Below are 12,369 nucleotides of genomic sequence, written 5' to 3' on the forward strand. Positions count from 1 at the left end.
CACTCCTGGCCGGCCCTCTCCAAGCTGTGGCTGACGCGGTGGGCCTTCAAGAGAGGTAAGCGGCAGGCAGTGACCAGCGGGCACCATCCACCCAGGAAGGGACCCTGGGTGGCCGGCTCACAATCCCCTTTTCTTGGCTGGGGAACAGACACTGCCTGAGCCTGCCCAGATCCCATGACCCCGGTTTGCCCAGGCTCCGGGGAACATCACCAACCCGCAGGCCCCCTCTGGTCTCAAAGAACGCGTCTCCCTGGGCTCTGCAAGGAACTTGTCCCAAGACAGTAAAGTCTACAGGACGGTCCACTTTCTGCACTCGGCCACAGAATCCCCAAGGGCAGCCTGCTGACTTGCTGGGGTCCCCCTGCTGTGGGTTCCTGGACCCCTGAGGACAGGAGGCTCAGGGTGGCTGCTAAACCAGGGCTCAGTTTACCTGTACATGGACCTGAGAGGCCCCGTATAGCATCCCCCAGGGCTCGGGTGAACGGTTTTTACAAAGACCCTCCTTCCTCTGGGGGGAGGTTAGCTCCTGAGGATAACCAGGAGCTGTCTGAGCACCCAAGACATGGGGGGACAATGTGATAGGAGCTGGCCAGGCTCCCATTGCCTCCGGATTTCCTTATGGTCTGTGCCTCCACCCACCAACAGGAGTCCCTCCTGGTCAGGTCAGCTGCACGGCTCAGCCTCACCAAACCTGGCCACCACCGCCAAGTGAGCCAAGTCCTTGTTCAAGGTAGCTTGTGTTCCATGAAGGAGGGGGTGGCCATGAGGATCCCATAGCTCGTTCAATGCACAGACACTGTGCTGGGTCAGGGAGTAGGTGGGAGTGTCAGGGGACCCAGAGGCTATGACGGGGGCTGGAGAGAAATAGGGCAGGCAGGGAGCTGGGATGCAATAGAACAGTCATAAAGGTAGAAATTACTGCCAGTTGTTGAGCCTTCATGACGTTGAGCTCGGAGAGGTTGAGTGACTTACTCAAGGCCACACAGCAAGTACATGTTGGAGGATGTAGAATTTGAAGTCAAGTCTGTTCTGGGGTCACCTTTGTGGTGGGTTCTGACCAGTACATAAAGCAACCAATGTGGGCAGCCCAAGCACTTGGGGAAGGTTTAGCAATCTGTTAGTGGATGCATTCCTGAAGAATCAGGGCATGGGCCGTGGATGGCCGTGGTGTCTGCCTGTGACCTGTCCCAGTGAAGGTCTGCTCTGCTCCTGGCCACCCTGCCTTCCCACCCAGGCAGGTTGAGGCTGTGATCTACAGGCTGGCAGGTGGGGGAGTCAGCTGTGGGGACGGACAGTGATTCTTACACCCTTTTATGGCTGATGCTGCAGGGGCCGGCGGAGGCTGCCTGGGACCTGAACTCAGGCTGACGGGCGGCCGCGTGGAGACAGGCAAAGGGTGAGAGGGGGGCTGTCCCTGGCTGAGCCCCATCCTGATCATGGTCTGGGGTCCTCTGCTTTACCCCCGCCCAGTGACACTCCAGTGCCATCCCTTCTTCCGAAGGCCTAGACGGTGGGCAGAGGGCCTTTCTGGACCCTGGGAAGCTCCGCCACTGGCTGCCTGGGACCTCCAGAACTTCCTGGGGCAGTAGTGGGGTTAGACCTGGAAGAGGGGACTGAGGCCAGCGGTGAGGGTCCCGTCCTGGCCACATGTTCCCCCCTCCCCAGGGAGTAACAGAGTGTTCTGGGGGTCACCTGGTGGCCTCCCTGCCGGGCTCTGCCCCAGTTCCCCCCCTTTTCCTTCCATTTCTGCCCCCGCAACTCCTCAGAATTCTGTGTGTAGCACATCGCTGCCTCTGGATGCAAACACACCGCCTTCCACCCGCTGTGGACCCATCTGTCCACCCACCGGCCAGTCAAGCAGCCAACAATGCACCCATCCACCAACCCCACCTAGCCATTCAGCCACCATCCTCCTCTCCAGCCAGCCCAACGTCCAGTGCTCAGCTAGCCAATTGACTCTCCATTACCCAGCCACCCACCCAATCATTCATCTACCCTTCTAACCATCAGCCAGCCAACCCACGGTCCCTCTACCCAGCCAGGTAGACCTTCACCCCCCAACTACACAGTCATCCATCAACTAACCAAACAACAACTAGCCAGCCAGTTAACTGTCCAGTCATCCAGCCAGCCACTGTCCATCCCTCCATTTATCCATTCATCCTTACAGCACTGACTCTGCCCAACCCAACACAGCACAGGATAGACTGGTGGTTGCGAGTCCTTGTTTTGAATTCAGAAATATACTCGTTCAAATCCCAGCTCTGTCCTGTACCAGTCTGGTGTGACCCTGGTAGGGTAGTGTACCTCTCCAAATCCCCATACCCTGCTCTATAAAACGAGGACTCCTGGGACACTGGGGACAGAAGAATGAGAAGCCCCTGGTGGGTTTAGTCCTAGGTAGGCACAGAGGAAGTAAGAGGTCCCTAAACACAAGATTTTACTACTAGATACCAGAGAACCCAGATTTACTGAGCCATGGATTGCAGAGTCTGGTCTAGGAAGAGCAAGTCAAATAATGACACAGAGCAAGGCCTGGGGAAGAAGGCAGAGCCATGCAGAGCCTCGGGCTGCACCTGCAGAGTCTGAGCTGCCAGCTTCAGGCAGGAAGGGTAGGAAGGAGGTAGGAACAGGATGGGGGGACACAGCAGAATGGGGAGCTGGGGACTAGTAAGGGAGGAGAGTTGAGAGGGAAGGCTGGAAAGAGCTTTGAATGCCATTCTAAGGAGACTGGTGCCTAAAGGAGTGCGGGCAGTGAAAGGGCAGTGGTCACCAAAGTGTCAGGCCAGGAAGATACATCAGCTCCAGGACAGAAGGTGGACTGGATGGGAGAGACTAGTGGCTGAAGGTTAGTGGCAGTTGTGGAGCTCAGCCTATGACACTGGGATCAGGGCTCAGCCCATGACATGAGGACAAAGGTCCAGCCTCTAATAGGGCATGAGGACCAGTCTATAGCATAAGATTCAGGCTCAGGATGTGGCACCAGGATTAAGGGTCTGTCTATGATACTGGGATTGGGGCTCAGTCCTCAGATGAGGACTCAGCCCGTGACACTGGGGTTGGGGCTCAGTTGATGACACCAGGAGTTATAGATTATAGGGAGAGATGAAACTAAGACGAGGGCAGAGAAAAGAGAACAGAGTAGAGAAATGTCACAGAGGTGGAACTGGTAAGGTTGGCGTCCTGAGGGGTGAGGAAGTCTGGTGGTCTCCAAACTTCCGGCCTGCTCACCAGGAAGCTGGTGCAGTCTCACTGGTAAGGAGACGCGGGAGGAGGGAGATGATGGTTTGCAGTCTGCATTCCGAGGCTGGTGTGCCTGGGATTACCAGGCGGTGAGGACGGAGGCCACTGGAGACAACACCAGGGGCCTGGGACAGTCTGTCTCCAGTGTCAGAGCTCCATGTGTGGCCTGAGGGTCAGGACCCAACCTGTGCCTGGAGTCAGGTTTCAATGTGGCCCTGGGATGGAAGCTCAGTCTGTGACAGGATTGGGGCTTGGCCAACTACACCAGGATCTAGGCTCAACCTAACAGCATGGACTGAGGAGGCATGGACTACAAACCAAGATCAGGGCTCAGTACACAACACCAGGAGCTCAGTCTATGACACCAGGATGGGACTCATCCTGGACGGGAAGACTGGGACTCCGTCTCTGAAAGAGGATCAGGTTGAGTAGGTTGAGTGTGTCATCAGCTTGAACCTGGCTTGTTCCTGGGTCAGAAATTTCCACATAAAGACTCAGCTCAGTCCTGACCTTTGATGCTTGGCCTGTGGATCCCAGAGCTTCAGGGTTCACTAGTACAGGGCAGGAGGGTCTGTCTCTGTCCTCTGAAGGACACCTCGGGCCTCTTCACGGCCCCTGCCCAGGGAAGCCGGCAGACCCTGCTGGCCGTGGCTGCCCCTGGGGGGCTCCCGCCCCGCAGGGCTCCCTTCGGCCTTCAAGTCTTACCCCTCCGCCTGTCTTTCCTCTTCCTTCGCAGCCTGTTTGGCTCCCATGTGTCCACCGCAGAAATGCCTTAGCTTTGGGGTGGGGAGAGGGGAGCTTCTAGGCTTGAGGGGGACTGCAGGACCCAGCGGCTCCGACCTGCAGCAGAAGGCTGGGAGGCGTGTGTCCCTCCGCAGCAGTGCACTGGTGCGTGGCGCCAGAGTGGCAGCGCCGCTGGGAGAGTGGCGCTGGAGCCATGGCTGCACGTGCCTGTCCCTCCCGTGCTTGGCTGGGGGCGCAGCTTTTGTAACTTTTGTTGAGATAAAATTCACTTACTAAACAATTTACCAACTTAAAGTGTACAAGTCCAAGGTTTTTAGTACACTCACAGAGTTGTGCACCTGTGAACACATCCATTGTAGAATATTTTCATTACCCTAAAAAGAAGCTCATGAGCCAGCCATGGTGGTACATGCCTATAATTCCAGTGACTCTGGAGGCTGAGGTAGGAGGATGGCAAATTCAAGGCCAGCCTCAGCAATTAAGTGAGGCACTGTCTCAAAATACAAAATAAAAATAAGAAAGGGTTGTGGATGTGGCCCAGTGTTTCAGCACACCTGAGTACAATCTACAGTGGGAGGGGGGACGGGGAGAGAGAGAGAGAAAGAGAGATACCTGTATCTATTAACCTACAATCTCCATCCGACAGGGGCTCCCCTGGCCACCACTAATATACTTTCTGTCTCTATAGAGCCACCTAGTCTGAACATTTCATATAAATGGAATTGGATAATGCATGGGTTTTGTGACTAGTTGCTTAGAACATATTTTCAAGGCTCATCCATGTAGAAACATAGACAGAATTCCATTCCTTTGTGTGTGTGTGTATTTATTTATAACTCTTTTATTTGTTCTAATTGGTTATACATGACAGTAGAATTCATTTTCACACACTATACACAAATGGAGCATAACTTCTCATTCCTCTGAATTCCATTCCTTTTTACAACTGAGTAATATTCCCTTCTGCAGCTAGACTGCACTTGGTGTATCCGTTCATCCACAGAGGGGCGTTTGGATTGTCTCCACCTGGCTTTCGTGGATACTGAAGCTGTGAGCAATTGCGGACTGGCTTTTAGGTGGATGGTGTTTTCTATTCTCCCAGGGCATTTGGTAGGGGTGACTTGCTGGGCCACATGCTAGCCCTCTGCCTAACTGTTGGAGGAACTGCCAGACGGTTTCCCACTCTCGTTCTTTTTGTACACATGCTCGCGTGCACACGACCCCTTTTCATTCATCTATTTACAAAGCGTGTTTATTTCTGCTTGGCTGCTTTCCACTGTTCTTGGTACCTCCCAAAGGCCCTGGCAATTTTGTGTTTGTAACTTTACATACTTTTTTCTTAAAGAAGTCTCCCCAAATTGTATACGCATCAAGCCCCCAAAACTCCAGCCAGCATTGATGTACACACGGGGAGGAGAGAGAATACGACGTGGGCGGGGACATCTGCAAGCCCCTCCCTCTGTTGGTCCCACGTTGGTGTGGGAAGGGGCATCGCCCCTGCTCTCCTCTGCCCGGGCACGTGGCCATGTAGTGAATCTTCCTGCCTTTAGAGAGCAAAACCCAGGGTATTATAAATAAATACCCTGGTACAGCAGGACTGTCCCGAGCAGATGGGAGGTGAGATCAGCCCAGCCACGGGGCAGCCGAGCTGTAGAGTGAACAGGAACCCTTGCATACTTTCCAAATCTGTACGACCATTACTGGCAGGTTCTGGAAGGAACAGCCTGGTGGGCCCCAAAGCCCTTGTTTTCTCCTCTCCTCTGTGCTGCCCGTAGGTCCCCAGAACTCTGGAAACTTTAGGACTCCAAGGTCAGAAGGGAGATGCTGGTATGTAAAAAGAAAGAGGCAGACTGAAATTCCACCATTAGAGACTCTCCTGCAACTGTGGGCATGGGAACTTGCTTTGGTCTACGGACCCTTAGGACCCTTAGCACTGCCCTCGAAAGAGAACAAAGGCTCAGCAGGAAAGAGTCTCCCGGTTGACTAGGAATGTCTGCCACAGGCTCAGGATGAGGGAGGTAGTGGGTACAGTGGCTTCGAGGTCATTGGAAGATCTTTGCCAAAACCTCGACCCTCTTCCCACCGTCCCATCACCCGGGACGAGCAGTGGCAGGTGCAGAGCTCAGGTCCTGGCTTCCTCTGCCCTCCCAGCCAGCCTGGCATCTTGTCCCTCCTTTCTCCACAGGCTCTGAGCCCAAACCATGCGTCCGAACCTTTGACTCCAGAGCTGCATCCTTGGCCACCAAAAGCAGCCGTGAAGCCTGGACACCTGAGAACCCGGATTTCTTCTCCACCATGGAGGATGAGCAGGCAGGTGTCGGCTGCTGAGAAGGGCGGGAGCCGATGACAACAGTGGCAGCAAGTGCACTTTGTTTAGCACCCGCACTTTACCAGGCACTCTGTTCCCGACCTCAGTGAGCTCCCCCTGAAGCGTGGCACAGTGGGCACATTCTTGTGTGACGGATGAGGGAACTGGAATAAGAGGAGGGAGGGGGTGATGGATGATGGATGGATGGATGGATAGGTGAGTTGGTGGGGATGTGTGGCTGGGTGGATGAGTGGATGGATGGATAGATGGATGGATGGATAGGTGAGTGGGTGGGGATGTGTGGCTGGGTGGATGAGTGGATGGATGGATAGATGGATGGATGGATAGGTGAGTGGGTGGGGGATGTGTGGCTGGGTGGATGATGGATGATGGATAGGTGAGTGGGTGGGGATGTGTGGCTGGGTGGAGGAATGGATGGATGGATTTTACTAGGCACTCTATGTACATGGTCTTAGCAAGCTCTCACTGAAGTGTGACAAAGTGGTTATGATCTTGTGTGACAGATGAGGAAACTAGAATCCTTTCTGGAATAAGAAGGGGGAGGGGACAATGGATGATGGATGGATGGATGGATGGATGGATGGATGAGTAGGCTGGAAGGAAGGAAGGAAGGAAGGAAGGAAGGAAGGAAGGAAGGAAGGAAGGAAGGAAGGAAGGAAGGAAGGGAGGGAGGGAGGGAGGAAGGAAAATCAAAGCGTCTTGGAGAGGAGTGCTGACGTCCCTCATCCTGCAGTGACCCTGCTGACCTCGCAGCCTGCACCCTTGCCCTCCACCCTCAGGCTTCCTCTTGGTGCTCGTCTCAGGAGCCTGTGGATGAGCTCTGCCTCCAGGGGAGACTCTGAAAGCTTAAGGTCCCTGTGCTTCACCAGGCCCTCTGCTGTGTGGTTGAAGCTGGGACTAGAATTGAGATTTTGACAGAGGTCCTCATGACAACCTCCAGCCTGCTTCTGGGGCAAGGCCCCCTTGGGGTGGGGGATGAGACAGCTAGGAGAGCAATCCCAAGTAGGAAGGGGCTGCGTTGTGGCCTCAAAAACACATCTCCACTCCACCTCTGCCAGGGATAGAGATGACCAAGTGGTGTGAATTCGATTCCCTGGGAGCAGACTCAGAAGGAGTTGATCTGAGATGGTATATTGGTCCACTTTTCATTGCTATAACAAAATACATGAGGAAATTAATTTTTAAAGAGAAAAGGGTTATTTTAGTTCATGGTTCTGAAGGTCCCCATGGAAGACTGTGTGACCCCATTGCGTTGGGCCTCTGGAGAGAGTGGCACTGTGGTAGGAGTGTATAGCAGAGGAAACCACTCACCTCACAAACCAGGAAGTGGAAAGAGAGACCCAGGACCCACAGTTCCCTTCAATGGGTGACCTAAGGACCTTCTACTAGGCCTGCCTCGAAGGTTCTGACACCTGCCAATACTGCTGTACTTGTCAACGTTCCACATGACCAAAATGCCCAGCAGGAACAACTTAGAGGAGGAAAAGCTTATTTGGGCTCACGATTTCAGAGGTTCAGTCCAGGGTCAAGTGGCTCCATTGCTCTAGGCCCTGGGCCTAGGCAGAGCCTCACGGCAGGAAGGCATGGCAGAGGAAAGCCAGGAAGCCAGGAGGGGGCAGTAGGGGGACAAGATATAACCCCCAAGGTGATGGTGCTGGGAGGTGGCATGGAACCTTCTGGAGGTGGGCCCAGTGGGAGGTCCCTAGGCCAACTGGGAGGGTGCCCTTGGAAAGGGCTGTGGGACTCAGTCTACAATCCAACCTCCCCCAACTACGGCGAGCCTGGAACCTGCCTAGTGGCCACCAGTCAGTCCTCTAGGCTGGCCGTCAGGTTACAGTGCTCACGTTCTACTCGTTGCACCTCCTGCGTTGACTCAGGAGCTTTTGGGCAGCACCTCACATCCAAGCCACAAGGCCAAGCTGGGGGCCAAGCCTCTAGCCCATGGACCTTTGGGGGACACTCTCCATGATCGAAGCATCGCAGGACCAAACGCCAGTGAGATCCTGGCTGGAGCACCTGTGGGAACAAGAGATCACGTCTTGAGATAGGAAACCAAGCAGTCCTTTCCAAGCGCACCCTCCCAGTTGGCCTAGGGACCTCCCACCCAGCCCACCTCCGGAAAGTTCCACGCCACCTCCCAACACCATCCCCCTGGGGACCAAGCTTCCAACACAAGAACTCCGGGGACACACCACATGTAAATGGTAGTAGATGGCTCAGCCTTTATGTCCCCATGTCCATCAGCCAGTGCTGGTAGGCTGCCCAGGAAAGCATGTGACTGCTGGGCAAGGGGCTCGGAGCTGACTGCCTCCCCCACCCCGGAGTCTGGGGATCTGGGTGGCATTTCACAGTGCGACTGAACTGAGGAAGGAGACTCTGTGACATACAGGGCGCTCTGTGTCTACTCATTTACAGAAGGGGACGCTGAGCCTCGGGCAGGGTGAGAGCGGCCCACGAAGTAGCCACAGCACCAGGGCTGGTGGAGCCCTAGCCCTGCCCCCAACCTGGACCCTTCAAACAGGACCCATGGCAGCGGGTGGTCAGGTGGACAGAGGAACTGTGGGAGGCCATGGAGGGAGGCTCCGTCCCTGCAGCAGGCCTGTGCCTCTTCTGCATCCTCAGTCATCGTCATCCAGTTGCCCACCAGAGCTGAGACCTGGCCTTGTCCTTATTCCCTCCCTGTCTCCTCAGCCGCTCAGTCCCTCAAACGCAGAACCCTGGCAGCCCTCAGTTCTGTCTGCATCTCCCTTCTGCCACCACCCTGGTGGAGGCCACCATGACGGCTCGCCCTGGTGACTTCATAGGTCTTCTCTGGTTCCCCAGCCTTCATCTCGGCCCCGAAGGTGGGCTGTAGCCACCCTGCTCGCCAGGCTCTCCATGAACACTGGTAGAAGCTTCCGGCTGACCCGCTGATGTTCTCACTGGCAGCTTCTTACTCATTCTGGCCTCTGTTGGCTGTCCCCTCCTCCGGGAAGCCCTCCCTGATGCCCGGTGGACAAGGACAGCTGTCCCCCTCAGTTCTTCCCTCGCCCACTGCCTGGACACTTCTGTCATACTTGACAATAAAAGCTGGGTGCAATCCTGTCTTCTCCACTCAGCTCCATGAGGACAGGAAGCTGATTCCATTTGGGGCTGTTGTGGACTTGGAGGGCAACAGTTCTCCCATTTTTGGGAAACCAAGGCCCAGATAAGCATAGGAACAGGTCTGAGGTCACCTGAGCTGAGGAGAGCCACCGCAAGTACGCAGACCTTGGCCGTGGTCTCTATGAGGCAGCCACTGGAGAACCATCTGCCTTACTATAGGTTGAGGATCCCTAATGCGAATTGGGGCCAGAGAGGTTTGGATTTCAGAATTTTTTCTTTGGGATTTGGGAGTATTTGCATATGGGAAGTGGGACTCCAGCTCTGGGAATGGGACCCAAGTCCAAACGTGAAGTTCCTTTAGCCTCACAGACACCTACACCCGAAGGTCATTTTATCCACGATTTTTGGGGTCTCTGCATTTTGCCGTGACCTGACATGAGGTCAGGGGTGAGATTGTCCACTTGTGGCATCAAGTTGGGGCTCAAAAAGTCTCAGATTTTGAAGCATTTGGCCTTGGGGTCAAACCTGTATTTATGTACTGGCCATCTTGTTTGAAATCAAGTTACTTTTTAAAAATACTTCTTTAGATGTTGATAGACCTTTATTTTATGCATTTATTCATATGTGGAGCTGAGGATCGAACCCCGTGCCTCATACATGCTAGGCAAGTGCTCTACCACTGAGCCCCAGCCCTGAGATCAAGTTCCTTTTAAACAGAGCAAAATGAGACCCGGGAAACGGTACCCTTGGACTCCTTTGATGAGTTCTTTCTTTCCAGAAAACACCACGACGGATGGCTACTTACACTTTTGAAATGAAAGTGTTTCCCTGGGTCCCCTAAGAATGGGGAACGCTGGGATGTTGGCCTTCTGAGTTTGACTGGGGGAGCCCATCCCCCAGGGAGCCTGGATTTACTGCATCCTCTGTGGCTGTCGGGACCCAAGAAACGTTTAACCAGAGCCGGGAAAGGCCCCCTGCGGGCTGCCGCCTGTCTTTTCTCTCCCAGGAAATAAGTCAGAAAATGGGCACAAGCTTCCAAGCAGAGGGTGAGCCCCCAGCTCAGGGTGCCTGCTGGAGAGGAGCTGGACAGCCTGGGCCACAGCTGACCAGGCCCCTCTCCCCGCAGCTCTGGCCTGGCTCCCACCTCTGCCTCTGAAGAGGGAGGCCAGATGCAGGAGAAGGAGGGAGGCCCGGGCCGGGCCGAGAGGCTGTCCTGACGTGTTTATATTTGTGGAGGATGAAAACCAGAGATGCCAGAAAACCTTAGGGGGCGATGGTAAAGGAGACGGGCGTCAGGAGGAGGCTGTCCAGGCACTGGGGCTAGGAATGGAGTGCCCGGGGGAAAGGCCAGCGCCCAAAGGAGGCTGCCCGGGAAGTCACGTCAGGCAGGGCCGGGCGGTCCGCAGCCCGCCTGAGCCAGAGTCGTGGGTATTTCCATAGGACTGAAGAGGGAGGAGGAAAAGAAGGAGCCACAGGGAAGCAAAGGGGAGGAAAGGCCGCAGGAGAGGTGCAGGAAAACCGGCTGAGAAAGGGTGGAGGGTCTCTGGAAAGTTCCGCAGAACCACCCAGGACGCAGCCACTGCCTCTGGGCGTCTGCCACAAAGCACTGCAAGCTGGGATGCAGGGAGAAAGCGTCCTTCACCGCAGCCAGGTGGGGGCCACGCTGGTGTGGCCGAGGCAGGAGCCACAAAGACCAAGTGCGGGGTCCAGACGGGGAGCATCGTCCTGCCCGCAGGGGGAGCCTTCCGCCACCTGCTCCAACAGGACCAACCCCGAGGACGCTGTGCTCAAGGAGAGAGCCAGATGCAGGACGCACAGGCAGGATCCACTCACGGGAGGTCTCCGGGCAGCCGGCTCTCAGAGAGACAGGAGCTGGTGCTGAGGGGCAGAGCTTCAGCCGGGGGAGAGGAGAGCTCAGGAGTGGGCCGGCCACAGCAGCAAGGCCTTGTGAAGGCAACTAATGTCCCTGAGCTGGACATGCACAAGTGGTCAGGACGGCAGCTGGGGATGCAGCTCAGCTGGGGGAGGGCTTCCCAGCACCGCAAAAGATGAATAAATAAATAGAGGAGGAAGAGGCCCAATCCCTAGAGAGACAAGCGTGGACTGAGTGGCCTGCCTAGCCCCAGGCAGGTGGGGACCCTGCCCTCTGCCTCCTGTCTACCAAAATCCACAGCCGGCCCAGGGCCTGGCTTTGGGCTGGCAGGTATTTTCCATCTAGACAGGAAACATCTCTGGGAATGCCCCACACCAAGCTTTCGAGGGGCTTCTGCATTCTTCCCTCACCTGAGAAAGAGGGACCCAGCCCCGCCGAGCTGTCCCATCTGGGGTAGGTCACCTGGCAGAGCAAAATGAAATTGCAAGACACCAGTTAGACTTGAATTTCAAATATTGCCATGTTTGGGATAGACTTTTATGAATAACGTATTTGCTATCTGAAGTTCTAACTGAACTAGGGGTCTTATGTTTTATCTGGCAATGCTACGGTGGGGGCTTCCTATGGGATTTATAGAAGGGGCGAGTTCTTCTCAGTGGCCTGCTTCAGGACACCAATCCGCAAAGCCCATCAGGGCTGCCTGAGATCACACAGAAGCCTAGGTCCCACGTCTCAGCATTGGCCTCCTGTGAAGCACCCACCCACCTCCCCACCAAAACCTGTCTGAGGACAGTCCCAACAAAGACAGAGAAGGGGCAGCTCCTATCTTGCAGATCCTGACAGCCTAAAGGAGGCCACCTTACCAGCCTCAAGGAGTCAGGAAGGCAGCCTAGAGGGCATTCCCAAGCTGGGTTTTGAAGGATGCATAGGAGCTCACCAGGTGATCTCCAAATGGGTTGAGTGCAAGTAAAGGAGAGGAAAAGGAAAGAATGGTAAATAGCATGACTGGGAGGAGGAGAGAGAAGTGAAAGCCAGAGACATAGAGACAAAAGAGAGGAACGAGAACAGCACATGAAGAGCCTAGCACTTGATTTTT

The 12,369-nt window shown here is 55.1% G+C and overlaps 1 protein-coding gene across 2 annotated transcripts in view; it reads left to right on the forward strand.

Annotated features, from left to right (window-relative positions):
* ARHGEF18 (Rho/Rac guanine nucleotide exchange factor 18) overlaps positions 1-12,369 on the forward strand; it is a 74,865-nt gene that overhangs the window by 3,066 nt on the left and 59,430 nt on the right. For both annotated transcript variants that reach the window (XM_079114493.1, XM_079114494.1), the window contains exon 2: positions 6,173-6,301. In XM_079114493.1, coding sequence (XP_078970619.1) covers positions 6,283-6,301 — 19 coding nt within the window. In that variant the 5' untranslated portion in view covers positions 6,173-6,282. The remainder of the gene's footprint in view (positions 1-6,172; positions 6,302-12,369) is intronic.

This window comes from Sciurus vulgaris (assembly GCF_902686455.1).
Source record: "Sciurus vulgaris genome assembly, chromosome: 16".
Taxonomy (NCBI): Eukaryota; Metazoa; Chordata; class Mammalia; order Rodentia; family Sciuridae; genus Sciurus; species Sciurus vulgaris.